This window comes from Phoxinus phoxinus (assembly GCF_949152265.1).
Source record: "Phoxinus phoxinus genome assembly, chromosome: 22".
NCBI lineage: Eukaryota > Metazoa > Chordata > Actinopteri > Cypriniformes > Leuciscidae > Phoxinus > Phoxinus phoxinus.
This window is the reverse complement of record NC_136897.1, coordinates 893,672-917,733: the sequence shown is the minus strand read 5'-3', so window position 1 is coordinate 917,733 and position 24,062 is coordinate 893,672. Positions and strand designations below refer to the sequence as shown.

Sequence of the window (24,062 nt, the reverse complement as noted above, 5' to 3'; positions counted from 1 at the left end):
GATCCTATGAGGAAAGCACACGAGACTTTGTGTCCATTAGTAAACGGGCAGGGAAGCGCGACAGGCGCGTTGAGCAGTCCGAAAGTCGGAGTCTGATGACAGATCGGACACTGACACTGAGAATGTGAGGAGAAACTGTACACATCTCTTCCACAGTGTCTGTATTTGATCACAGTTTTCTCCATTAGTGCTCAGGTGTTCGCGTCACCTGTCGTCCTCTGAGCGGTTTCGGTTTCTCCTCACGTTCCACGGGTGACGTCATTGTGTTCGAAACTAGTCCAGCAGGGGGCGCAAAAAAAAAAAAAAAACGATTCCTCCAGTTAATCCATCTATAAATCCATCTATAAAATTAAATAATATAACTTGTTCTCTTCCCAGGTCAGTTTATCCGGTTCATTCGCTCTTTTGGACCTACATTGTTGCTTTCCTAATCAGTATCTGTAGTGAAAGCTGGTTTGTTATGCCCGGCGGGATATGCGATTCGTCAAGTCAGAGAGTCAGTTCAAACGATTCCATGCGTACAACATGATGTAAAATTATCGGTTGTGAACTCCCAGCAAACACAGAACGTTTCCCTAATGTTCCCATTTTATAAACCAAATAAGAACTGCTCTTTTAACCAAAAACGGAGATAGGGCTATTATATGAAACGATTCGTTCGAAAGAACCGACTCGCGGAACTGAATCACACTAGGCGGAAGCAATGATCAGTCGCGGCGCTGAGCCGGTGATATTTTCAGGTTGCACAAAACCGTGCAGACAGTAACATTTCACAGTAAAATATCTCACTCGTAGCCGGATAAAAGATGTCAACGAAACAAGTGACCTGCAGGTAAAGAGAAACGCACAACCGTCATTACACAGCCATCAAAGCATCGCTGACTGCAGTAAATAAGGTCATTGATAATATCATCTTGACTTTGACATGAGAGAAAATGGTGTAGCTGGACTGACGCATCGGTTCTCTGACATTTACACATGTATTCAGCATCTCGTGCTCTGATTCAGGTGTGTTGATGATGTTGTGTGTGTGTGTGCAGGTATTTCCTGCACGGTGTGTGTCGTGAGGGCAGCAGGTGTTTGTTCTCTCACGATCTGACCACGAGCAAGCCTTCAACCATCTGCAAATACTACCAGAGAGGAGTCTGTGCCTACGGAGACCGATGCCGGTGACGCAAATATCATGCTTTAAACCTTTTTGCATGCATTTTGCTGAGTAACTAGACACATTTTACGAGTGATTCTTTAATTTGTCTTTGATGATGTGTGTACTGGCGCGGGGGGGGGGCAATCTGTCACTCACATGAGATCCACCAATAGCAAACCACAACCATCCAATCAATTCCCCGCGGACACATCAAGCCCCGCCCTTCTTTTGTTCTTGTTTGAGAAGCGTTTCATTCGCATGCCTTTACAGTTAGTAAACATTGTGACGTTTTTGTGGGCGGAGCTTAGATTAGCACACTAGCTAGTTAGCAAGTTTTGTTAGTTTTTTTTTTTAAAGATGACTGGAGAAAATACGAAATCCGATTTTATCTTAATATGTAAGGTCACTCACTGTCCGTGTCCAGAACCGCGATTGTTATTTGCAAAAGTTAACTTTAACGGACGAAACCAGATTGGCCCGACCCGTACACACTCGCTCAATGGATGATCTGACAGGATTAGCGTTAACGTTACCACATTGGGTCTCATTCATGAAACATTCGTAAATATACGAGTAAATATGTGAGTGATTTGCGCGTATAGAGACCTTCCTGAAAACTCTTCTCCTGATTCAGATGTGATAGTGAAACGTGTGTGTGTGTGTGTGTGTGTGTGTGTTAATGAATTCCAATCAGTCGTAAATGGGACGCGCGTGCACGCTCATTCTCAACTACCATAAACCCGCCCATTAAATCCGACTGACAACCATATATGGGCATCATATTATGACACCAAACGAAGGATTTCAACATGTCTTCTCAAAAGCGAATGAAAAAGAAAAATGTCTCATTATCAGATAATATTTTATTATCAGAAGTTCATTCAAAACGCCACATTTTATTTTCAAGCGTACATAGTGGCGTATCAGGTCCTAAAAAAGGAAGCTTGGCAGATATTACAGACGCAGTTACTGGAGTTTCATCTGTTAATCGAACAGTCCCAGAAGTGAACAGAAAACGGTTCGACATGAAGCTCGACTGCAAGAAACTAATTAGTTCACTTCGAAAAACTATTGCCCAGCCGTATTGAAAGCAATTAATTATGTGATTAAAGTGTTCCGTTTGCAGATGCGATCACTGGCTCTCATAATAAAAGTAAAAAGAAAAACCGAATGTAATTACTATATATTATATTTTTTCATATGTAATGAATAAATATGTCCCCGATTAAGGAGAATTAAAATGCAGCCTTATTAATGAGCAAACGTTCGGATGTTAAACGCACTATTTACGTGTGGCTGGGAGCAGGTGCAGATTTCTTTCGTACCGACTAACATTTGGAAAATACGAACATTTGAATGAATCCGAAAATTTACGCCAGAACCACTTTACACACGATTTACACAGGAATCAGTTCTGCTCGTGTTTCATGAATGAGGCCCATTGAGTGTAAAGAGTGACATTACAGTGCAATTTTAAAGATGTGAATTTGATTCTTCAAAAAGTCTAGTCACAATCAATCACAACAATGATGTATATACAATCACAGATGATTCACAAATAAAAAAAGTGGAGAAAAGTGACTTGTTATGTGTGTTGTGTGATAGATATGATCACGTGAAACCGTGTGGCCGTGGCGCAGCGGTCGAGAACCCGAACAGATCCGGGTCGGCGCCGGGACCCGCTCCACCAGCAAACACTGGCAAACCTGGCAAAAAACCACTGGTGCTGAGAGACAAAGGTACGATTCCCTCGTGTCACGATTATCTCGATACTGAACTCCCGATACTATATTATTGCGATACTCCAAGACATATGATAAAATGTTAACAAAAAATTACCTGTAGATTAAAATGCTAAGCTTAATATTAGATTGTGTGTGTAAATGAATATGATGGACTTGGTGCTGAAACCCAAAGCACAGGACAATAGAGACTCCAGAATAACAATATTCATGATCCTGAAGCTGGAAATACTGAATTATTGTAGACGAATATGCTTTCACTGTCACTGACTAGATATATTAAAATAATGTCGGACACTTTTACTGGTAACATCAGACATCTGGCATTATCAGGACACACACATATTCCCCCACTGCATTATTATACATTATATTCAACATTATATATAGCAGTTTAATGTAGTTCTGACACTAAAACAATGAAAACTAAAAATTTTCCTCACACAGTAATTTTTATTATTTTTACTGTACTTGCTCTACATGTTTTGGAATGTAATGGTACTTTTACTTGAGTATGTTTTCTCAGTACTCTTTTACTTTACATTTTCTTTGCTTTACATTAGTTTACTTACCCCCAGAGGTACTCAGCACCATCGCTCCGGCATGGGCCCCGTCTACGAGACATGCGTACCTGTTCGCCGAGTGTGTTCCTCTCACCGAGAGAACCTGAAGATGTTTGATAGGGGCCGTGCTTTCCTTCTGCAGCAAGGCTTGGAGCGAGGGCGGTCTCCCTCCACCTTTAAAGTACATGCTGCCGCTATTTCAGGATCCCACGACCACACAGATGGCAAAACAGTGGGAAAGCACGACATGGTCGTCAGGTTCCTTAGGGGGGCGAGACGGTTAAATCCTCCTCGACCCGCCTCCATACCCTCTTGGGACCTTTCCCCGGTGCGTCGAGCACTCCCGGATGCTCACTTTGAGCCTTTGCAATCAGCAGACTTAAAGCTTCTGTCTAGGGGTGTGACGAGATTTCTCGACGAGTGAAAAGCTGTCTCGCTATATCGCCATGATTAGCATAGAATATCGCACCTTTACATTCACATTCACATTACATTACTGTGTACACCGCGGCACCGCCTCCACTGTGGTTTTGCTGTTGTAAACGCCTCCTCAGCTCATCCAGCACGGTTGCAGTCGCACACAGACTGAGACAGTGCAGCAGGACTCAGTTCACTGATCGCGTTACGATGGCGGAGGATTTGTTGCGCAAGAAAAGAACAAAACAAAATAGTTTTTCTATGTAAACGCACTAGACGGATGTGTAACCTTGCGCTCGCGTCTCGCATCTTTTGCAGCGCATGACACAGCATTCTAAAAACGCGGCGCTCAAGTTAAAATCAGTTCCCCATCCCACTGCCAGCGTATCACATTTTACACCGCACACACACCTTCTGTGTGAATGCCCCTTATCTTGTAGAACGTCATAATCCTATGTAATTTATGCCACGTGAAGCAAGCAGGCTCCTGATTGGTTAACGCGGCGCGAATTGACACAGAAGTTCAGATTTTTCAACTCGGGCGGCAAACGCGTGAATGCACAAAAAGCACTACATAAAATAATTTGCGCGTAACTACCGCGCCGCACTCTACGCCTCATTCGCGCCGCAGGATTTTTTTACAAGCGCAATGCATCTTTGCTTTGACTTAACATTGAAATCACTCGCGCCTGACGCGCTATTCGTGTCCGGTGTGAACGCACCATGAGAACGAATGAAAGGAGCAGCAGCAACACAGTTTCTTTTGTTTCTCTTGAACTTTCAGAAATCAATTGAAATGTGAACAAGTTGAGTCTTTTCCCAACAGACCCCGGAGAGATTGTAATGTTATGTTGTGTGTGTTGTCAGCTCTGGGTCCGTATGGAGGAGAGATTGTAATGGTGTGTGTGTGTGTGTTCTCAGCTCTGGGCCCGTATGAAGAGAGTGCCGAGGACTGCTGGGACTACAGGGACGCCAGCGCTCATGGTAAACCGCACTCGTACCTGGAGGCCATTCGCTCCGGGCTGGAGAGCTCTGAAAGTTCTGCCTCATCCGGCCCGTATCCGGACGCCGGGCCTCAGCCGCAGCTCTGTCCGTACCTGGCAGCGGGCCAGTGTAACTATGGCGACCGCTGCCCGTATCTCCACGGCGACCTGTGTGAAATCTGCCGGCTCCAGGTTCTACACCCGCACGACCCCGAGCAAAGAGCAGCGCATGAAAAGGTGACTTCTATTGGTTTTCATTCGTTCAGTGAGTGCAGCAGTTGAAGTGAAGATATGATGTACTGCCTGTTTGATGTACCCAAAATGAATCATGCCTCATGTTTAAACACGATCTACATAAGAGCCAGCGGCAAGTTCCCGAAGTACATGAGCGCTGAAAAAACAAGCTTTCGAACGGGTGCTATGTTTGTTTAAATCACAACAACTACATTCTCGCCTAAAAAGTCTCTTCCCCACAGTGAGGCATACAGATACAGTTTATTAGGTAATTCGGCACTGTTTTTTAAATAATTATTTTAGTATTGGATTGGTACTCTGTATCGGCCAATAATGAATCCCAGATATAGGTATCGGAGGCAAAAAAGGCGGATCATGCCACCCCTACTTTTGTCACCACTTCCCTCACTTCATCCATGGTGAAGTCTGCTATGTTAAAAGGGGTGTGTGGTATGGGAATCGGCATTTGGAAAGGACATTCACCTAGAGGAATACCTAATTTATGTTTCCTCCTTTGCACATGACAGGGTCCCACCCTTAGGCTTTCCCAGTAGGTCCGCTGTGAATTAGAAAGGGTTGTTAAAAAAGGCTTTCCTCTTTCGGCCCGTGTGTTCTCAGCTCTCCGTCTCTGTGCTGATCTCATCCATGGCTGCTCTTTCCTCGTCACTTGCTTCCCGCCACCTTCTCTCGAGTGTCTTTACTTCTTCTCGCAGCTCTTTGATCTGCCGCTGTCTCCAGCTGGTGGCCTGGGAGTCTTGCCTTCTTTTGCCTCGTACACAACTTGCACCATGATCTCGATCTTCGTGGCTGCATCTCCTTTCAGAGTGTTTTCCAGGATGGTATTTAGATCGTCACCCAGTTGGGCCCATCTGCAGTCTGCTGCTGGTGGTAAGTTCAAGCGTGGTTTCCTCTCGAAGTCTTTCGGACTTTCAGGTTGACCGGCTCTTCCCGTGCTCTGAGTAGGTTGAGCAGGGAGGTCTGGGGCACTGTGGTTTGCCTCCTGCCCCTGGTCCTCCTCCACCGACTGATGAACACCCTTAACAAACTTAGAGAGATTACTCTGCGTAAGCTCAGGTGCTCTGCGTTGCTGACTCGGCTCTTTGCACTTGGACTTGCCTTGGTGGATTACGCTCCATCCATCTTCTTCCGCTTATCCGGGGCCGGGTCGCGGGGGCAGCAGTCTAAGCAGAGATGCCCAGACTTCCCTCTCCCAAGCCACTTCCTCCAGCTCTTCCGGGGGGACACCGAGGCGTTCCCAGGTCGGCCGGGAGACATAGTCCCTCCAGCGTGTCCTAGGTCTTCCCCGGGGTCTCCTCCCGGTGGGACGCGCCCGGAACACCTTCCTGGGAAGGCGTCCAGGAGGCATCCGGAGCCGATGCCCGAGCCACCTCAGCTGACCCCTTCTCCTCTCCAGTACCCTGGCATAGACTTTCCCGGGGAGGCTGAGAAGTGTGATCCCCCTGTAGTTGGAACACACCCTCCGGTCCCCCTTCTTAAAAAGAGGGACCACAACCCCGGTCTGCCATCCCAGACGTACTGTCCCCGACCGCCACGCGATGCTGCAGAGACGTGTCAGCCAAGACAGCCCCACAACATCCAGAGACTTGAGGTACTCGGGGCGGATCTCATCCGGTGCCTTGCCACCGAGGAGCTTCTTGACTACCCCGGTGACTTCAGCTTGGGTGATGGACGAGTCCACCTCTGAGCCCTCAGCCTCTGCTTCCTCAATGGAAGACGTGACGGTATTCCTTCCACCGTCCGATGACATCCCCAGTTGAGGTCAACAGATGCCCAGCTCCACTGTAGACGGCGGTGGTAGGGCACTGCTGGATTACGCTCGTTCTTGAAAAGCCCTTTGCAGATGTTCCACCTTCTTTTGGCTTCTATCTTTCCGCATCCGTTCTCATAGTCCTTTTTCCATTGTCCGGGTCTTTGACCATTGATCCGTCCGATGGCAGATTCAACTTCATTTTCAATTTAAAGTCCCCCTGTGGTGAAAATCCAGCTTTTAATGTTGTTTGTTTATGTGGTGTTTTTACAAACCATGTGTAAATTCATGTCAACACCATTGCTGAGTATCTTCTCCTTAAAACTGCAGTGAACCAAAGACAGTCTCAAAAACACGGTTGAAATCGCCAATCAGATCAACATGTGATCGTCAACCAGTGGATCTCTGAGCTGCTGTGAGTGAGTGGAGGCGGGGCTCATTTGCATATTCATAGATCCGCGTATTCTAAATGTGGCAAGGGTGTCGAGTTACATTCAAGCTTTTTTTAAGACATGAATTAAAAAAAATCAAGAAAAAAAACTTTAACGATTTAATTTTGGTTTGAGTTTTAAGGGTTAAAATGATTCAGGGGACTTTAAGTGCACTGTCTTGCAAAAAAAGATGCCTGATGATGATGTTGATGATGATGATAATGATGCTGATTCTGTCTGGTCTCAGATGTGCATGGCGGCCTTCGAGATGGACATGGAGCGGGCGTTTGCGGCTCAGCAGAGTCAGGATAAGCAGTGTAAAATCTGTCTGGATGTGGTGTACGAGAAGACGTCTCCGTCGGAGCGGCGCTTCGGGATCCTGTCGAGCTGCGTACACACGTACTGTCTGAGCTGCATACGCCAGTGGCGCTGCGCCGAGCAGTTCCAGAATCAGATCCGAAAGTGAGTCAGTCCACTGGGATGGACTTTTAATTAATCATGACTAGCGGTGGAACAGATCACAAAATTCACGGTTCGGATCATTTACGGTTTTTGAGCCACGGTTCGGATCATTTTTCAGATCAGCAAAAAAATTATATATTATATATATATATATATATATATATATATATAGACATAAATATATAGACATGAATATGGGGGGTGTAACTTTAAAAGTAACTTTACTTTTCATTTATTTCTTAAAGTTCCCTTGAAGTTCTTCGATACTACATCAAAAACTACTAGCCTAACTGATAAAGTTCACACATTATTAAAGACAAGTGAACAGTCAGTAATAAAATAAAAACAAATACACACATTACAAGCAGAGATGAATACTAAATGACAAAGTTACAAAGTCTAACAGTAGTAATCAGGTACATAAATTAATAATTAAGCCTAAATGTAAAATAACACTGTTCACTGTAGAAATTAAATATAGTTTAATCTTTGTAGAAGCTGTATTTTGTTGTTTTATTAACATTAATGACACAGACGACAGCAGGAATATTAGGCTGCTGTCACTTTAAGAGCGAATAAACTGACAAACATCCGGTTTCTTCCTCACCTGTTCACTCTTGACATGACTTAGAACAGGGGTCGGCAACCTTTCTGTCATGAAGTGCCATTTTTAAGTTTCTGAGTTTATCAATGTGCCATAACCCCACCCCAATATGTATAAATACACATACAAGTTTTAAATATTCATAATGCCTAACATAGAAATAGTGCAGAACTTTAAATAGGCCTATTTCTGAAGCAATTTTTCATAAAATGTTTTACTTTTGTCAAAATCCTTTAGTTTAAATGTTTTCAGTTTTAATTACACTTTGAATAACAGATTTCCAATGGGTCTGTTTACGCCTGGTCATTCATGCGTTTTAAATGATCAGATAGGCTAGCTATCCGTTTTGTTAAAACGGTTCCATTTACACTGGGCAACGTAACTGTCTCTGCAAAATGAATATAAATCTAATCTTTAATTCCTGCACTATGTGAAATTTAACAGCGTTCACGTCAAAGAAAGCAAGATCAAAATCAAAGCGCGTCGGCTTGCTGAAGATGTTCAGCTACTTCTCTGCTGTGCTGCGGTAGCTCTGTCATATCTGGGTCTCGGGAGCCGTTATAAAATGCTCTTGCATGTTTCGTTTTTACCATTTTAGGAGTAAAATTTACATTTGTGGCTTCAACAACCAGATGTAATCTGTCCAGTTTTATCTGGAATGCGAATGGAGTGTCTGGCGCGAGTGATTTCAATGTTAAGTCAATTTAATGGATATTGTGTGCAGGTCTAGTCTCGAGTGTTGAGGAGTAATGAAGTGATATTGTGTGCAGGTCTAGTCTAGAGTGTTGTGGAGTAATGAAGTGATATTGTGTGCAGGTCTAGTCTCGAGTGTTGAGGAGTAATGAAGTGATATTGTGTGCAGGTCTAGTCTAGAGTGTTGAGGAGTAATGAAGTGTTATTGTGTGGAGGTCTAGTCTCGAGTGTTGAGGAGTAATGAAGTGATATTGTGTGCAGGTCTAGTCTCGAGTGTTGAGGAGTAATGAAGTGATATTGTGTGCAGGTCTAGTCTAGAGTGTTGTGGAGTAATGAAGTGATATTGTGTGCAGGTCTAGTCTCGAGTGTTGAGGAGTAATGAAGTGATATTGTGTGCAGGTCTAGTCTCGAGTGTTGAGGAGTAATGAAGTGATATTGTGTGCAGGTCTAGTCTCGAGTGTTGAGGAGTAGTGAAGTGATATTGTGTGCAGGTCTAGTCTAGAGTGTTGAGGAGTAATGAAGTGATATTGTGTGCAGGTCTAGTCTCGAGTGTTGTGGAGTAATGAAGTGATATTGTGTGCAGGTCTAGTCTAGAGTGTTGAGGAGTAATGAAGTGATATTGTGTGCAGGTCTAGTCTAGAGTGTTGAGGAGTAATGAAGTGTTATTGTGTGCAGGTCTAGTCTCGAGTGTTGAGGAGTAATGAAGTGATATTGTGTGCAGGTCTAGTCTCGAGTGTTGAGGAGTAATGAAGTGATATTGTCTGCAGGTCTAGTCTCGAGTGTTGAGGAGTAATGAAGTGATATTGTGTGCAGGTCTAGTCTCGAGTGTTGAGGAGTAATGAAGTGATATTGTGTGCAGGTCTAGTCTAGAGTGTTGTGGAGTAATGAAGTGATATTGTGTGCAGGTCTAGTCTCGAGTGTTGAGGAGTAATGAAGTGATATTGTGTGCAGGTCTAGTCTAGAGTGTTGAGGAGTAATGAAGTGATATTGTGTGCAGGTCTAGTCTCGAGTGTTGAGGAGTAATGAAGTGATATTGTGTGCAGGTCTAGTCTAGAGTGTTGAGGAGTAATGAAGTGATATTGTGTGCAGGTCTAGTCTCGAGTGTTGAGGAGTAATGAAGTGATATTGTGTGCAGGTCTAGTCTCGAGTGTTGAGGAGTAATGAAGTGATATTGTGTGCAGGTCTAGTCTCGAGTGTTGAGGAGTAATGAAGTGATATTGTGTGCAGGTCTAGTCTCGAGTGTTGAGGAGTAATGAAGTGATATTGTGTGCAGGTCTAGTCTAGAGTGTTGAGGAGTAATGAAGTGATATTGTGTGCAGGTCTAGTCTCGAGTGTTGAGGAGTAATGAAGTGATATTGTGTGCAGGTCTAGTCTCGAGTGTTGAGGAGTAATGAAGTGATATTGTGTGCAGGTCTAGTCTCGAGTGTTGAGGAGTAATGAAGTGATATTGTGTGCAGGTCTAGTCTCGAGTGTTGAGGAGTAATGAAGTGATATTGTGTGGAGGTCTAGTCTAGAGTGTTGAGGAGTAATGAAGTGATATTGTGTGCAGGTCTAGTCTCGAGTGTAGAGGAGTAATGAAGTGTTATTGTGTGCAGGTCTAGTCTCGAGTGTTGAGGAGTAATGAAGTGTTATTGTGTGCAGGTCTAGTCTAGAGTGTTGTGGAGTAATGAAGTGATATTGTGTGCAGGTCTAGTCTCGAGTGTTGAGGAGTAATGAAGTGTTATTGTGTGCAGGTCTAGTCTCGAGTGTTGAGGAGTAATGAAGTGATATTGTGTGCAGGTCTAGTCTAGAGTGTTGAGGAGTAATGAAGTGATATTGTGTGCAGGTCTAGTCTAGAGTGTTGTGGAGTAATGAAGTGATATTGTGTGCAGGTCTAGTCTCGAGTGTTGAGGAGTAATGAAGTGATATTGTGTGCAGGTCTAGTCTCGAGTGTTGAGGAGTAATGAAGTGATATTGTGTGCAGGTCTAGTCTCGAGTGTTGAGGAGTAATGAAGTGATATTGTGTGGAGGTCTAGTCTAGAGTGTTGAGGAGTAATGAAGTGATATTGTGTGCAGGTCTAGTCTCGAGTGTTGAGGAGTAGTGAAGTGATATTGTGTGCAGGTCTAGTCTCGAGTGTTGAGGAGTAATGAAGTGATATTGTGTGCAGGTCTAGTCTAGAGTGTTGAGGAGTAATGAAGTGATATTGTGTGCAGGTCTAGTCTCGAGTGTTGAGGAGTAATGAAGTGATATTGTGTGCAGGTCTAGTCTAGAGTGTTGAGGAGTAATGAAGAGATATTGTGTGCAGGTCTAGTCTCGAGTGTTGAGGAGTAATGAAGTGATATTGTGTGCAGGTCTAGTCTCGAGTGTTGAGGAGTAATGAAGTGATATTGTGTGCAGGTCTAGTCTCGAGTGTTGAGGAGTAATGAAGTGATATTGTGTGCAGGTCTAGTCTCGAGTGTTGAGGAGTAATGAAGTGATATTGTGTGCAGGTCTAGTCTAGAGTGTTGAGGAGTAATGAAGTGATATTGTGTGCAGGTCTAGTCTCGAGTGTTGAGGAGTAATGAAGAGATATTGTGTGCAGGTTTAGTCTCGAGTGTTGAGGAGTAATGAAGTGATATTGTCTGCAGGTCTAGTCTCGAGTGTTGAGGAGTAATGAAGTGATATTGTGTGCAGGTCTAGTCTCGAGTGTTGAGGAGTAATGAAGTGTTATTGTGTGCAGGTCTAGTCTAGAGTGTTGAGGAGTAATGAAGTGTTATTGTGTGCAGGTTTAGTCTCGAGTGTTGAGGAGTAATGAAGTGATATTGTGTGCAGGTCTAGTCTCGAGTGTTGAGGAGTAATGAAGTGATATTGTGTGCAGGTCTAGTCTAGAGTGTTGAGGAGTAATGAAGTGATATTGTGTGCAGGTCTAGTCTCGAGTGTTGAGGAGTAATGAAGTGATATTGTGTGCAGGTCTAGTCTCGAGTGTTGAGGAGTAATGAAGTGATATTGTGTGCAGGTCTAGTCTAGAGTGTTGAGGAGTAATGAAGTGATATTGTGTGCAGGTCTAGTCTAGAGTGCTGAGGAGTAATGAAGTGTTATTGTGTGCAGGTCTAGTCTCGAGTGTTGAGGAGTAATGAAGTGATATTGTGTGCAGGTCTAGTCTCGAGTGTTGAGGAGTAATGAAGTGATATTGTGTGCAGGTCTAGTCTCGAGTGTTGAGGAGTAATGAAGTGTTATTGTGTGCAGGTCTAGTCTAGAGTGTTGAGGAGTAATGAAGTGATATTGTGTGCAGGTCTAGTCTAGAGTGTTGAGGAGTAATGAAGTGTTATTGTGTGCAGGTCTAGTCTCGAGTGTTGAGGAGTAATGAAGTGATATTGTGTGCAGGTCTAGTCTAGAGTGTTGAGGAGTAATGAAGTGATATTGTGTGCAGGTCTAGTCTAGAGTGTTGTGGAGTAATGAAGTGATATTGTGTGCAGGTCTAGTCTAGAGTGTTGAGGAGTAATGAAGTGATATTGTGTGCAGGTCTAGTCTAGAGTGTTGAGGAGTAATGAAGTGATATTGTGTGCAGGTCTAGTCTCGAGTGTTGAGGAGTAATGAAGTGATATTGTGTGCAGGTCTAGTCTCGAGTGTTGAGGAGTAATGAAGTGTTATTGTGTGCAGGTCTAGTCTAGAGTGTTGAGGAGTAATGAAGTGATATTGTGTGCAGGTCTAGTCTAGAGTGTTGAGGAGTAATGAAGTGATATTGTGTGCAGGTCTAGTCTAGAGTGTTGTGGAGTAATGAAGTGATATTGTGTGCAGGTCTAGTCTAGAGTGTTGAGGAGTAATGAAGTGATATTGTGTGCAGGTCTAGTCTCGAGTGTTGAGGAGTAATGAAGTGATATTGTGTGCAGGTCTAGTCTAGAGTGTTGAGGAGTAATGAAGTGTTATTGTGTGCAGGTCTAGTCTCGAGTGTTGAGGAGTAATGAAGTGATATTGTGTGCAGGTCTAGTCTCGAGTGTTGAGGAGTCATGAAGTGATATTGTGTGCAGGTCTAGTCTCGAGTGTTGAGGAGTAATGAAGTGATATTGTGTGCAGGTCTAGTCTAGAGTGTTGTGGAGTAATGAAGTGATATTGTGTGCAGGTCTAGTCTAGAGTGTTGAGGAGTAATGAAGTGATATTGTGTGCAGGTCTAGTCTCGAGTGTTGAGGAGTAATGAAGTGTTATTGTGTGCAGGTCTAGTCTAGAGTGTTGAGGAGTAATGAAGTGATATTGTGTGCAGGTCTAGTCTCGAGTGTTGAGGAGTAATGAAGTGTTATTGTGTGCAGGTCTAGTCTAGAGTGTTGAGGAGTAATGAAGTGATATTGTGTGCAGGTCTAGTCTCGAGTGTTGAGGAGTAATGAAGTGTTATTGTGTGCAGGTCTAGTCTCGAGTGTTGAGGAGTAATGAAGTGTTATTGTGTGCAGGTCTAGTCTAGAGTGTTGAGGAGTAATGAAGTGATATTGTGTGCAGGTCTAGTCTCGAGTGTTGAGGAGTAATGAAGTGTTATTGTGTGCAGGTCTAGTCTAGAGTGTTGAGGAGTAATGAAGTGATATTGTGTGCAGGTCTAGTCTCGAGTGTTGAGGAGTAATGAAGTGATATTGTGTGCAGGTCTAGTCTAGAGTGTTGAGGAGTAATGAAGTGTTATTGTGTGCAGGTCTAGTCTAGAGTGTTGAGGAGTAATGAAGTGTTATTGTGTGCAGGTCTAGTCTCGAGTGTTGAGGAGTAATGAAGTGTTATTGTGTGCAGGTCTAGTCTAGAGTGTTGAGGAGTAATGAAGTGTTATTGTGTGCAGGTCTAGTCTCGAGTGTTGAGGAGTAATGAAGTGATATTGTGTGCAGGTCTAGTCTAGAGTGTTGAGGAGTAATGAAGTGATATTGTGTGCAGGTCTAGTCTAGAGTGTTGTGGAGTAATGAAGTGATATTGTGTGCAGGTCTAGTCTCGAGTGTTGAGGAGTAATGAAGTGATATTGTGTGCAGGTCTAGTCTAGAGTGTTGTGGAGTAATGAAGTGATATTGTGTGCAGGTCTAGTCTAGAGTGTTGTGGAGTAATGAAGTGATATTGTGTGCAGGTCTAGTCTAGAGTGTTGAGGAGTAATGAAGTGTTATTGTGTGCAGGTCTAGTCTAGAGTGTTGAGGAGTAATGAAGTGATATTGTGTGCAGGTCTAGTCTAGAGTGTTGAGGAGTAATGAAGTGTTATTGTGTGCAGGTCTAGTCTCGAGTGTTGAGGAGTAATGAAGTGATATTGTGTGCAGGTCTAGTCTAGAGTGTTGTGGAGTAATGAAGTGATATTGTGTGCAGGTCTAGTCTAGAGTGTTGAGGAGTAATGAAGTGTTATTGTGTGCAGGTCTAGTCTAGAGTGTTGAGGAGTAATGAAGTGTTATTGTGTGCAGGTCTAGTCTAGAGTGTTGAGGAGTAATGAAGTGTTATTGTGTGCAGGTCTAGTCTCGAGTGTTGAGGAGTAATGAAGTGATATTGTGTGCAGGTCTAGTCTAGAGTGTTGAGGAGTAATGAAGTGATATTGTGTGCAGGTCTAGTCTAGAGTGTTGTGGAGTAATGAAGTGATATTGTGTGCAGGTCTAGTCTCGAGTGTTGAGGAGTAATGAAGTGATATTGTGTGCAGGTCTAGTCTAGAGTGTTGTGGAGTAATGAAGTGATATTGTGTGCAGGTCTAGTCTAGAGTGTTGTGGAGTAATGAAGTGATATTGTGTGCAGGTCTAGTCTAGAGTGTTGAGGAGTAATGAAGTGTTATTGTGTGCAGGTCTAGTCTAGAGTGTTGAGGAGTAATGAAGTGATATTGTGTGCAGGTCTAGTCTAGAGTGTTGAGGAGTAATGAAGTGTTATTGTGTGCAGGTCTAGTCTCGAGTGTTGAGGAGTAATGAAGTGATATTGTGTGCAGGTCTAGTCTAGAGTGTTGTGGAGTAATGAAGTGATATTGTGTGCAGGTCTAGTCTCGAGTGTTGAGGAGTAATGAAGTGATATTGTGTGCAGGTCTAGTCTAGAGTGTTGAGGAGTAATGAAGTGATATTGTGTGCAGGTCTAGTCTAGAGTGTTGTGGAGTAATGAAGTGATATTGTGTGCAGGTCTAGTCTCGAGTGTTGAGGAGTAATGAAGTGATATTGTGTGCAGGTCTAGTCTAGAGTGTAGAGGAGTAATGAAGTGATATTGTGTGCAGGTCTAGTCTAGAGTGTTGTGGAGTAATGAAGTGATATTGTGTGCAGGTCTAGTCTCGAGTGTTGAGGAGTAATGAAGTGATATTGTGTGCAGGTCTAGTCTAGAGTGTTGAGGAGTAATGAAGTGATATTGTGTGCAGGTCTAGTCTCGAGTGTTGAGGAGTAATGAAGTGATATTGTGTGCAGGTCTAGTCTCGAGTGTTGAGGAGTAATGAAGTGTTATTGTGTGCAGGTCTAGTCTAGAGTGTTGAGGAGTAATGAAGTGTTATTGTGTGCAGGTCTAGTCTCGAGTGTTGAGGAGTAATGAAGTGTTATTGTGTGCAGGTCTAGTCTAGAGTGTTGAGGAGTAATGAAGTGTTATTGTGTGCAGGTCTAGTCTAGAGTGTTGAGGAGTAATGAAGTGTTATTGTGTGCAGGTCTAGTCTCGAGTGTTGAGGAGTAATGAAGTGATATTGTGTGCAGGTCTAGTCTAGAGTGTTGAGGAGTAATGAAGTGATATTGTGTGCAGGTCTAGTCTAGAGTGTTGAGGAGTAATGAAGTGTTATTGTGTGCAGGTCTAGTCTAGAGTGTTGAGGAGTAATGAAGTGTTATTGTGTGCAGGTCTAGTCTCGAGTGTTGAGGAGTAATGAAGTGATATTGTGTGCAGGTCTAGTCTCGAGTGTTGAGGAGTAATGAAGTGATATTGTGTGGAGGTCTAGTCTAGAGTGTTGAGGAGTAATGAAGTGATATTGTGTGCAGGTCTAGTCTAGAGTGTTGAGGAGTAATGAAGTGTTATTGTGTGCAGGTCTAGTCTCGTGTGTTGAGGAGTAATGAAGTGATATTGTGTGCAGGTCTAGTCTCGAGTGTTGAGGAGTAATGAAGAGATATTGTGTGCAGGTCTAGTCTCGAGTGTTGAGGAGTAATGAAGTGATATTGTGTGCAGGTCTAGTCTCGAGTGTTGTGGAGTAATGAAGTGATATTGTGTGCAGGTCTAGTCTAGAGTGTTGAGGAGTAATGAAGTGATATTGTGTGCAGGTCTAGTCTAGAGTGTTGAGGAGTAATGAAGTGATATTGTGTGCAGGTCTAGTCTCGAGTGTTGAGGAGTAATGAAGTGATATTGTGTGCAGGTCTAGTCTCGAGTGTTGAGGAGTAATGAAGTGTTATTGTGTGCAGGTCTAGTCTAGAGTGTTGAGGAGTAATGAAGTGTTATTGTGTGCAGGTCTAGTCTAGAGTGTTGTGGAGTAATGAAGTTATATTGTGTGCAGGTCTAGTCTCGAGTGTTGAGGAGTAATGAAGTGATATTGTGTGCAGGTCTAGTCTCGAGTGTTGAGGAGTAATGAAGTGTTATTGTGTGCAGGTCTAGTCTAGAGTGTTGAGGAGTAATGAAGTGATATTGTGTGCAGGTCTAGTCTCGAGTGTTGAGGAGTAATGAAGTGATATTGTGTGCAGGTCTAGTCTCGAGTGTTGAGGAGTAATGAAGTGATATTGTGTGCAGGTCTAGTCTAGAGTGTTGAGGAGTAATGAAGTGATATTGTGTGCAGGTCTAGTCTAGAGTGTTGAGGAGTAATGAAGTGATATTGTGTGCAGGTCTAGTCTAGAGTGTTGAGGAGTAATGAAGTGATATTGTGTGCAGGTCTAGTCTCGAGTGTTGAGGAGTAATGAAGTGATATTGTGTGCAGGTCTAGTCTCGAGTGTTGAGGAGTAATGAAGTGATATTGTGTGCAGGTCTAGTCTCGAGTGTTGAGGAGTAATGAAGTGATATTGTGTGCAGGTCTAGTCTAGAGTGTTGAGGAGTAATGAAGTGATATTGTGTGCAGGTCTAGTCTCGAGTGTTGAGGAGTAATGAAGTGATATTGTGTGCAGGTCTAGTCTAGAGTGTTGAGGAGTAATGAAGTGATATTGTGTGCAGGTCTAGTCTAGAGTGTTGAGGAGTAATGAAGTGATATTGTGTGCAGGTCTAGTCTAGAGTGTTGTGGAGTAATGAAGTGATATTGTGTGCAGGTCTAGTCTAGAGTGTTGAGGAGTAATGAAGTGATATTGTGTGCAGGTCTAGTCTCGAGTGTTGAGGAGTAATGAAGAGATATTGTGTGGAGGTCTAGTCTCGAGTGTTGAGGAGTAATGAAGTGTTATTGTGTGCAGGTCTAGTCTAGAGTGTTGAGGAGTAATGAAGTGATATTGTGTGCAGGTTTAGTCTCGAGTGTTGAGGAGTAATGAAGTGATATTGTGTGCAGGTTTAGTCTCGAGTGTTGAGGAGTAATGAAGAGATATTGTGTGCAGGTTTAGTCTCGAGTGTTGAGGAGTAATGAAGTGATATTGTGTGCAGGTCTAGTCTCGAGTGTTGAGGAGTAATGAAGTGTTATTGTGTGCAGGTTTAGTCTCGAGTGTTGAGGAGTAATGAAGTGATATTGTGTGCAGGTCTAGTCTCGAGTGTTGAGGAGTAATGAAGTGTTATTGTGTGCAGGTTTAGTCTCGAGTGTTGAGGAGTAATGAAGTGTTATTGTGTGCAGGTTTAGTCTCGAGTGTTGAGGAGTAATGAAGTGATATTGTGTGCAGGTCTAGTCTAGAGTGTTGAGGAGTAATGAAGTGATATTGTGTGCAGGTTTAGTCTCGAGTGTTGAGGAGTAATGAAGTGATATTGTGTGCAGGTTTAGTCTCGAGTGTTGAGGAGTAATGAAGAGATATTGTGTGCAGGTCTAGTCTCGAGTGTTGTGGAGTAATGAAGTGATATTGTGTGCAGGTCTAGTCTAGAGTGTTGAGGAGTAATGAAGTGATATTGTGTGCAGGTCTAGTCTCGAGTGTTGAGGAGTAATGAAGAGATATTGTGTGCAGGTCTAGTCTCGAGTGTTGAGGAGTAATGAAGTGATATTGTGTGCAGGTCTAGTCTCGAGTGTTGAGGAGTAATGAAGTGATATTGTGTGCAGGTCTAGTCTAGAGTGTAGAGGAGTAATGAAGTGATATTGTGTGCAGGTCTAGTCTCGAGTGTTGAGGAGTAATGAAGTGATATTGTGTGCAGGTCTAGTCTCGAGTGTTGAGGAGTAATGAAGTGATATTGTGTGCAGGTCTAGTCTAGAGTGTTGAGGAGTAATGAAGTGATATTGTGTGCAGGTTTAGTCTCGAGTGTTGAGGAGTAATGAAGTGATATTGTGTGCAGGTTTAGTCTCGAGTGTTGTGGAGTAATGAAGTGTTATTGTGTGCAGGTCTAGTCTCGAGTGTTGAGGAGTAATGAAGTGTTATTGTGTGCAGGTCTTGTGTGCAGGTCTAGTCTCGAGTGTTGAGGAGTAATGAAGTGTTATTGTGTGCAGGTCTAGTCTCGAGTGTTGAGGAGTAATGAAGTGTTATTGTGTGCAGGTTTAGTCTCGAGTGTTGAGGAGTAATGAAGTGATATTGTGTGCAGGTCTAGTCTAGAGTGTTGTGGAGTAATGAAGTGTTATTGTGTGCAGGTCTAGTCTAGAATGTTGAGGAGTAATGAAGTGTTATTGTGTGCAGGTCTAGTCTCGAGTGTTGAGGAGTAATGAAGTGATATTGTGTGCAGGTCTAGTCTAGAGTGTTGAGGAGTAATGAAGTGATATTGTGTGCAGGTCTAGTCTAGAGTGTTGTGGAGTAATGAAGTGATATTGTGTGCAGGTCTAGTCTAGAGTGTTGTGGAGTAATGAAGTGTTATTGTGTGCAGGTCTAGTCTCGAGTGTTGAGGAGTAATGAAGTGATATTGTGTGCAGGTCTAGTCTAGAGTGTTGGAGTAATGAAGTGTTATTGTGTGCAGGTCTAGTCTCGAGTGTTGAGGAGTAATGAAGTGATATTGTGTGCAGGTCTAGTCTCGAGTGTTGAGGAGTAATGAAGTGATATTGTGTGCAGGTCTAGTCTAGAGTGTTGTGGAGTAATGAAGTGATATTGTGTGCAGGTCTAGTCTCGAGTGTTGAGGAGTAATGAAGTGATATTGTGTGCAGGTCTAGTCTCGAGTGTTGAGGAGTAATGAAGTGATATTGTGTGCAGGTCTAGTCTCGAGTGTTGAGGAGTAATGAAGTGATATTGTGTGCAGGTCTAGTCTCGAGTGTTGAGGAGTAATGAAGTGATATTGTGTGCAGGTCTAGTCTCGAGTGTTGAGGAGTAATGAAGTGATATTGTGTGCAGGTCTAGTCTCGAGTGTTGAGGAGTAATGAAGTGATATTGTGTGCAGGTCTAGTCTCAAGTGTTGAGGAGTAATGAAGTGATATTGTGTGCAGGTCTAGTCTAGAGTGTTGAGGAGTAATGAAGTGATATTGTGTGCAGGTCTAGTCTAGAGTGTTGTGGAGTAATGAAGTGATATTGTGTGCAGGTCTAGTCTCGAGTGTTGAGGAGTAATGAAGTGATATTGTGTGCAGGTCTAGTCTCGAGTGTTGAGGAGTAATGAAGTGTTATTGTGTGCAGGTCTAGTCTCGAGTGTTGAGGAGTAATGAAGTGATATTGTGTGCAGGTCTAGTCTCGAGTGTTGAGGAGTAATGAAGTGATATTGTGTGCAGGTCTAGTCTCGAGTGTTGTGGAGTAATGAAGTGATATTGTGTGCAGGTCTAGTCTCGAGTGTTGAGGAGTAATGAAGTGTTATTGTGTGCAGGTCTAGTCTCGAGTGTTGAGGAGTAATGAAGTGATATTGTGTGCAGGTCTAGTCTCGAGTGTTGTGGAGTAATGAAGTGATATTGTGTGCAGGTCTAGTCTCGAGTGTTGTGGAGTAATGAAGTGATATTGTGTGCAGGTCTAGTCTCGAGTGTTGAGGAGTAATGAAGTGATATTGTGTGCAGGTCTAGTCTAGAGTGTTGAGGAGTAATGAAGTGATATTGTGTGCAGGTCTAGTCTCGAGTGTTGTGGAGTAATGAAGTGATATTGTGTGCAGGTCTAGTCTCGAGTGTTGAGGAGTAATGAAGTGTTATTGTGTGCAGGTCTAGTGTTGAGGAGTAATGAAGTGTTATTGTGTGCAGGTCTAGTCTCGAGTGTTGAGGAGTAATGAAGTGATATTGTGTGCAGGTCTAGTCTAGAGTGTTGAGGAGTAATGAAGTGATATTGTGTGCAGGTCTAGTCTAGAGTGTTGAGGAGTAATGAAGTGATATTGTGTGCAGGTCTAGTCTAGAGTGTTGTGGAGTAATGAAGTGATATTGTGTGCAGGTCTAGTCTAGAGTGTTGTGGAGTAATGAAGTGTTATTGTGTGCAGGTCTAGTCTAGAGTGTTGAGGAGTAATGAAGTGATATTGTGTGCAGGTCTAGTCTCGAGTGTTGAGGAGTAATGAAGTGATATTGTGTGCAGGTCTAGTCTCGAGTGTTGAGGAGTAATGAAGTGATATTGTGTGCAGGTCTAGTCTCAAGTGTTGAGGAGTAATGAAGTGATATTGTGTGCAGGTCTAGTCTAGAGTGTTGAGGAGTAATGAAGTGATATTGTGTGCAGGTCTAGTCTAGAGTGTTGAGGAGTAATGAAGTGATATTGTGTGCAGGTCTAGTCTAGAGTGTTGTGGAGTAATGAAGTGATATTGTGTGCAGGTCTAGTCTCGAGTGTTGAGGAGTAATGAAGTGATATTGTGTGCAGGTCTAGTCTCGAGTGTTGAGGAGTAATGAAGTGATATTGTGTGCAGGTCTAGTCTCGAGTGTTGAGGAGTAATGAAGTGATATTGTGTGCAGGTCTAGTCTCGAGTGTTGAGGAGTAATGAAGTGATATTGTGTGCAGGTCTAGTCTCGAGTGTTGAGGAGTAATGAAGTGATATTGTGTGCAGGTCTAGTCTCGAGTGTTGAGGAGTAATGAAGTGATATTGTGTGCAGGTCTAGTCTCGAGTGTTGAGGAGTAATGAAGTGATATTGTTTGCAGGTCTAGTCTCGAGTGTTGAGGAGTAATGAAGTGATATTGTGTGCAGGTCTAGTGTTGAGGAGTAATGAAGTGATATTGTGTGCAGGTCTAGTCTCGAGTGTTGAGGAGTAATGAAGTGATATTGTGTGCAGGTCTAGTCTCGAGTGTTGTGGAGTAATGAAGTGATATTGTGTGCAGGTCTAGTCTCGAGTGTAGAGGAGTAATGAAGTGATATTGTGTGCAGGTCTAGTCTCGAGTGTTGTGGAGTAATGAAGTGATATTGTGTGCAGGTCTAGTCTAGAGTGTTGAGGAGTAATGAAGTGATATTGTGTGCAGGTCTAGTCTAGAGTGTTGAGGAGTAATGAAGTGATATTGTGTGCAGGTCTAGTCTAGAGTGTTGAGGAGTAATGAAGTGATATTGTGTGCAGGTCTAGTCTCGAGTGTTGAGGAGTAATGAAGTGATATTGTGTGCAGGTCTAGTCTCGAGTGTTGAGGAGTAATGAAGTGATATTGTTTGCAGGTCTAGTCTCGAGTGTTGAGGAGTAATGAAGTGATATTGTGTGCAGGTCTAGTGTTGAGGAGTAATGAAGTGATATTGTGTGCAGGTCTAGTCTCGAGTGTTGAGGAGTAATGAAGTGATATTGTGTGCAGGTCTAGTCTCGAGTGTTGTGGAGTAATGAAGTGATATTGTGTGCAGGTCTAGTCTCGAGTGTTGAGGAGTAATGAAGTGATATTGTGTGCAGGTCTAGTCTCGAGTGTTGTGGAGTAATGAAGTGATATTGTGTGCAGGTCTAGTCTAGAGTGTTGAGGAGTAATGAAGAGATATTGTGTGCAGGTCTAGTCTCGAGTGTTGAGGAGTAATGAAGTGTTATTGTGTGCAGGTCTAGTCTAGAGTGTTGAGGAGTAATGAAGTGTTATTGTGTGCAGGTTTAGTCTCGAGTGTTGAGGAGTAATGAAGTGATATTGTGTGCAGGTCTAGTCTCGAGTGTTGAGGAGTAATGAAGTGATATTGTGTGCAGGTCTAGTCTCGAGTGTTGAGGAGTAATGAAGTGATATTGTGTGCAGGTCTAGTCTCGAGTGTTGAGGAGTAATGAAGTGTTATTGTGTGCAGGTCTAGTCTAGAGTGTTGAGGAGTAATGAAGTGTTATTGTGTGCAGGTTTAGTCTCGAGTGTTGAGGAGTAATGAAGTGATATTGTGTGCAGGTCTAGTCTCGAGTGTTGAGGAGTAATGAAGTGATATTGTGTGCAGGTCTAGTCTCGAGTGTTGAGGAGTAATGAAGTTATATTGTGTGCAGGTCTAGTCTCAATGTTGAGGAGTAATGAAGAGATATTGTGTGCAGGTCTAGTCTCGAGTGTTTTGGAGTAATGAAGTGATATTGTGTGCAGGTCTAGTCTCGAGTGTTGAGGAGTAATGAAGTGTTATTGTGTGCAGGTCTAGTCTAGAGTGTTGAGGAGTAATGAAGAGATATTGTGTGCAGGTCTAGTCTAGAGTGTTGAGGAGTAATGAAGTGATATTGTGTGCAGGTCTAGTCTCGAGTGTTGAGGAGTAATGAAGTGTTATTGTGTGCAGGTCTAGTCTAGAGTGTTGAGGAGTAATGAAGAGATATTGTGTGCAGGTCTAGTCTCGAGTGTTGTGGAGTAATGAAGTGATATTGTGTGCAGGTCTAGTCTCGAGTGTTGAGGAGTAATGAAGTGATATTGTGTGCAGGTCTAGTCTCGAGTGTTGAGGAGTAATGAAGTTATATTGTGTGCAGGTCTAGTCTCGAGTGTTGAGGAGTAATGAAGTGTTATTGTGTGCAGGTCTAGTCTAGAGTGTTGAGGAGTAATAAAGTGATATTGTGTGCAGGTCTAGTCTCGAGTGTTGAGGAGTAATGAAGTGATATTGTGTGCAGGTCTAGTCTCGAGTGTTGAGGAGTAATGAAGTTATATTGTGTGCAGGTCTAGTCTCGAGTGTTGAGGAGTAATGAAGTGATATTGTGTGCAGGTCTAGTCTCGAGTGTTGAGGAGTCATGAAGTGTTGTTGTGTGCAGGTCTAGTCTAGAGTGTTGAGGAGTAATGAAGTGATATTGTGTGCAGGTCTAGTCTAGAGTGTTGAGGAGTAATGAAGTGTTATTGTGTGCAGGTCTAGTCTAGAGTGTTGAGGAGTAATAAAGTGATATTGTGTGCAGGTCTAGTCTCGAGTGTTGAGGAGTAATGAAGTGATATTGTGTGCAGGTCTAGTCTCGAGTGTTGAGGAGTAATGAAGTGTTATTGTGTGCAGGTCTAGTCTCGAGTGTTGAGGAGTAATGAAGTGATATTGTGTGCAGGTTTAGTCTCGAGTGTTGAGGAGTAATGAAGTGATATTGTGTGCAGGTTTAGTCTCGAGTGTTGAGGAGTAATGAAGTGATATTGTGTGCAGGTCTAGTCTCGAGTGTTGAGGAGTAATGAAGTGATATTGTGTGCAGGTTTAGTCTCGAGTGTTGAGGAGTAATGAAGTGTTATTGTGTGCAGGTCTAGTCTCGAGTGTTGAGGAGTAATGAAGTGATATTGTGTGCAGGTCTAGTCTCGAGTGTTGAGGAGTAATGAAGTTATATTGTGTGCAGGTCTAGTCTAGAGTGTTGAGGAGTAATGAAGTGATATTGTGTGCAGGTCTAGTCTAGAGTGTTGAGGAGTAATGAAGTGATATTGTGTGCAGGTCTAGTCTCGAGTGTTGAGGAGTAATGAAGTGTTATTGTGTGCAGGTCTAGTCTAGAGTGTTGAGGAGTAATGAAGTGTTATTGTGTGCAGGTCTAGTCTAGAGTGTTGAGGAGTAATGAAGTGATATTGTGTGCAGGTCTAGTCTCGAGTGTTGAGGAGTAATGAAGTGTTATTGTGTGCAGGTCTAGTCTCGAGTGTTGAGGAGTAATGAAGTGATATTGTGTGCAGGTCTAGTCTAGAGTGTTGAGGAGTAATGAAGTGATATTGTGTGCAGGTCTAGTCTCGAGTGTTGAGGAGTAATGAAGTGTTATTGTGTGCAGGTCTAGTCTAGAGTGTTGAGGAGTAATGAAGTGTTATTGTGTGCAGGTCTAGTCTAGAGTGTTGAGGAGTAATGAAGTGATATTGTGTGCAGGT

The 24,062-nt window shown here is 43.2% G+C and overlaps 2 protein-coding genes across 2 annotated transcripts in view; one reads left to right on the top strand and one right to left on the bottom strand.

Moving 5' to 3' along the window:
- mkrn2os.1 (MKRN2 opposite strand, tandem duplicate 1) overlaps nucleotides 1-185 on the bottom strand; it is a gene marked incomplete at its 5' end in the record, with an annotated part of 2,964 nt that extends 2,779 nt beyond the window's left edge. The window contains one exon of the mRNA XM_079598075.1: nucleotides 1-185. This exon is cut by the window's left edge and continues 24 nt beyond it. Within this exon, the coding sequence (XP_079454201.1) occupies nucleotides 1-185 (185 nt within the window).
- A 130-nt stretch (nucleotides 186-315) lies between these two features.
- The window catches only part of mkrn2 (makorin, ring finger protein, 2), a 31,437-nt gene continuing 7,690 nt past the window's right edge, over nucleotides 316-24,062 (top strand). Inside the window, exons 1-5 of the mRNA XM_079598074.1 lie at nucleotides 316-832; nucleotides 1,041-1,169; nucleotides 2,753-2,886; nucleotides 4,791-5,089; nucleotides 7,533-7,747. Coding sequence (XP_079454200.1) covers nucleotides 807-832; nucleotides 1,041-1,169; nucleotides 2,753-2,886; nucleotides 4,791-5,089; nucleotides 7,533-7,747 — 803 coding nt within the window. The 5' untranslated portion in view covers nucleotides 316-806. The remainder of the gene's footprint in view (nucleotides 833-1,040; nucleotides 1,170-2,752; nucleotides 2,887-4,790; nucleotides 5,090-7,532; nucleotides 7,748-24,062) is intronic.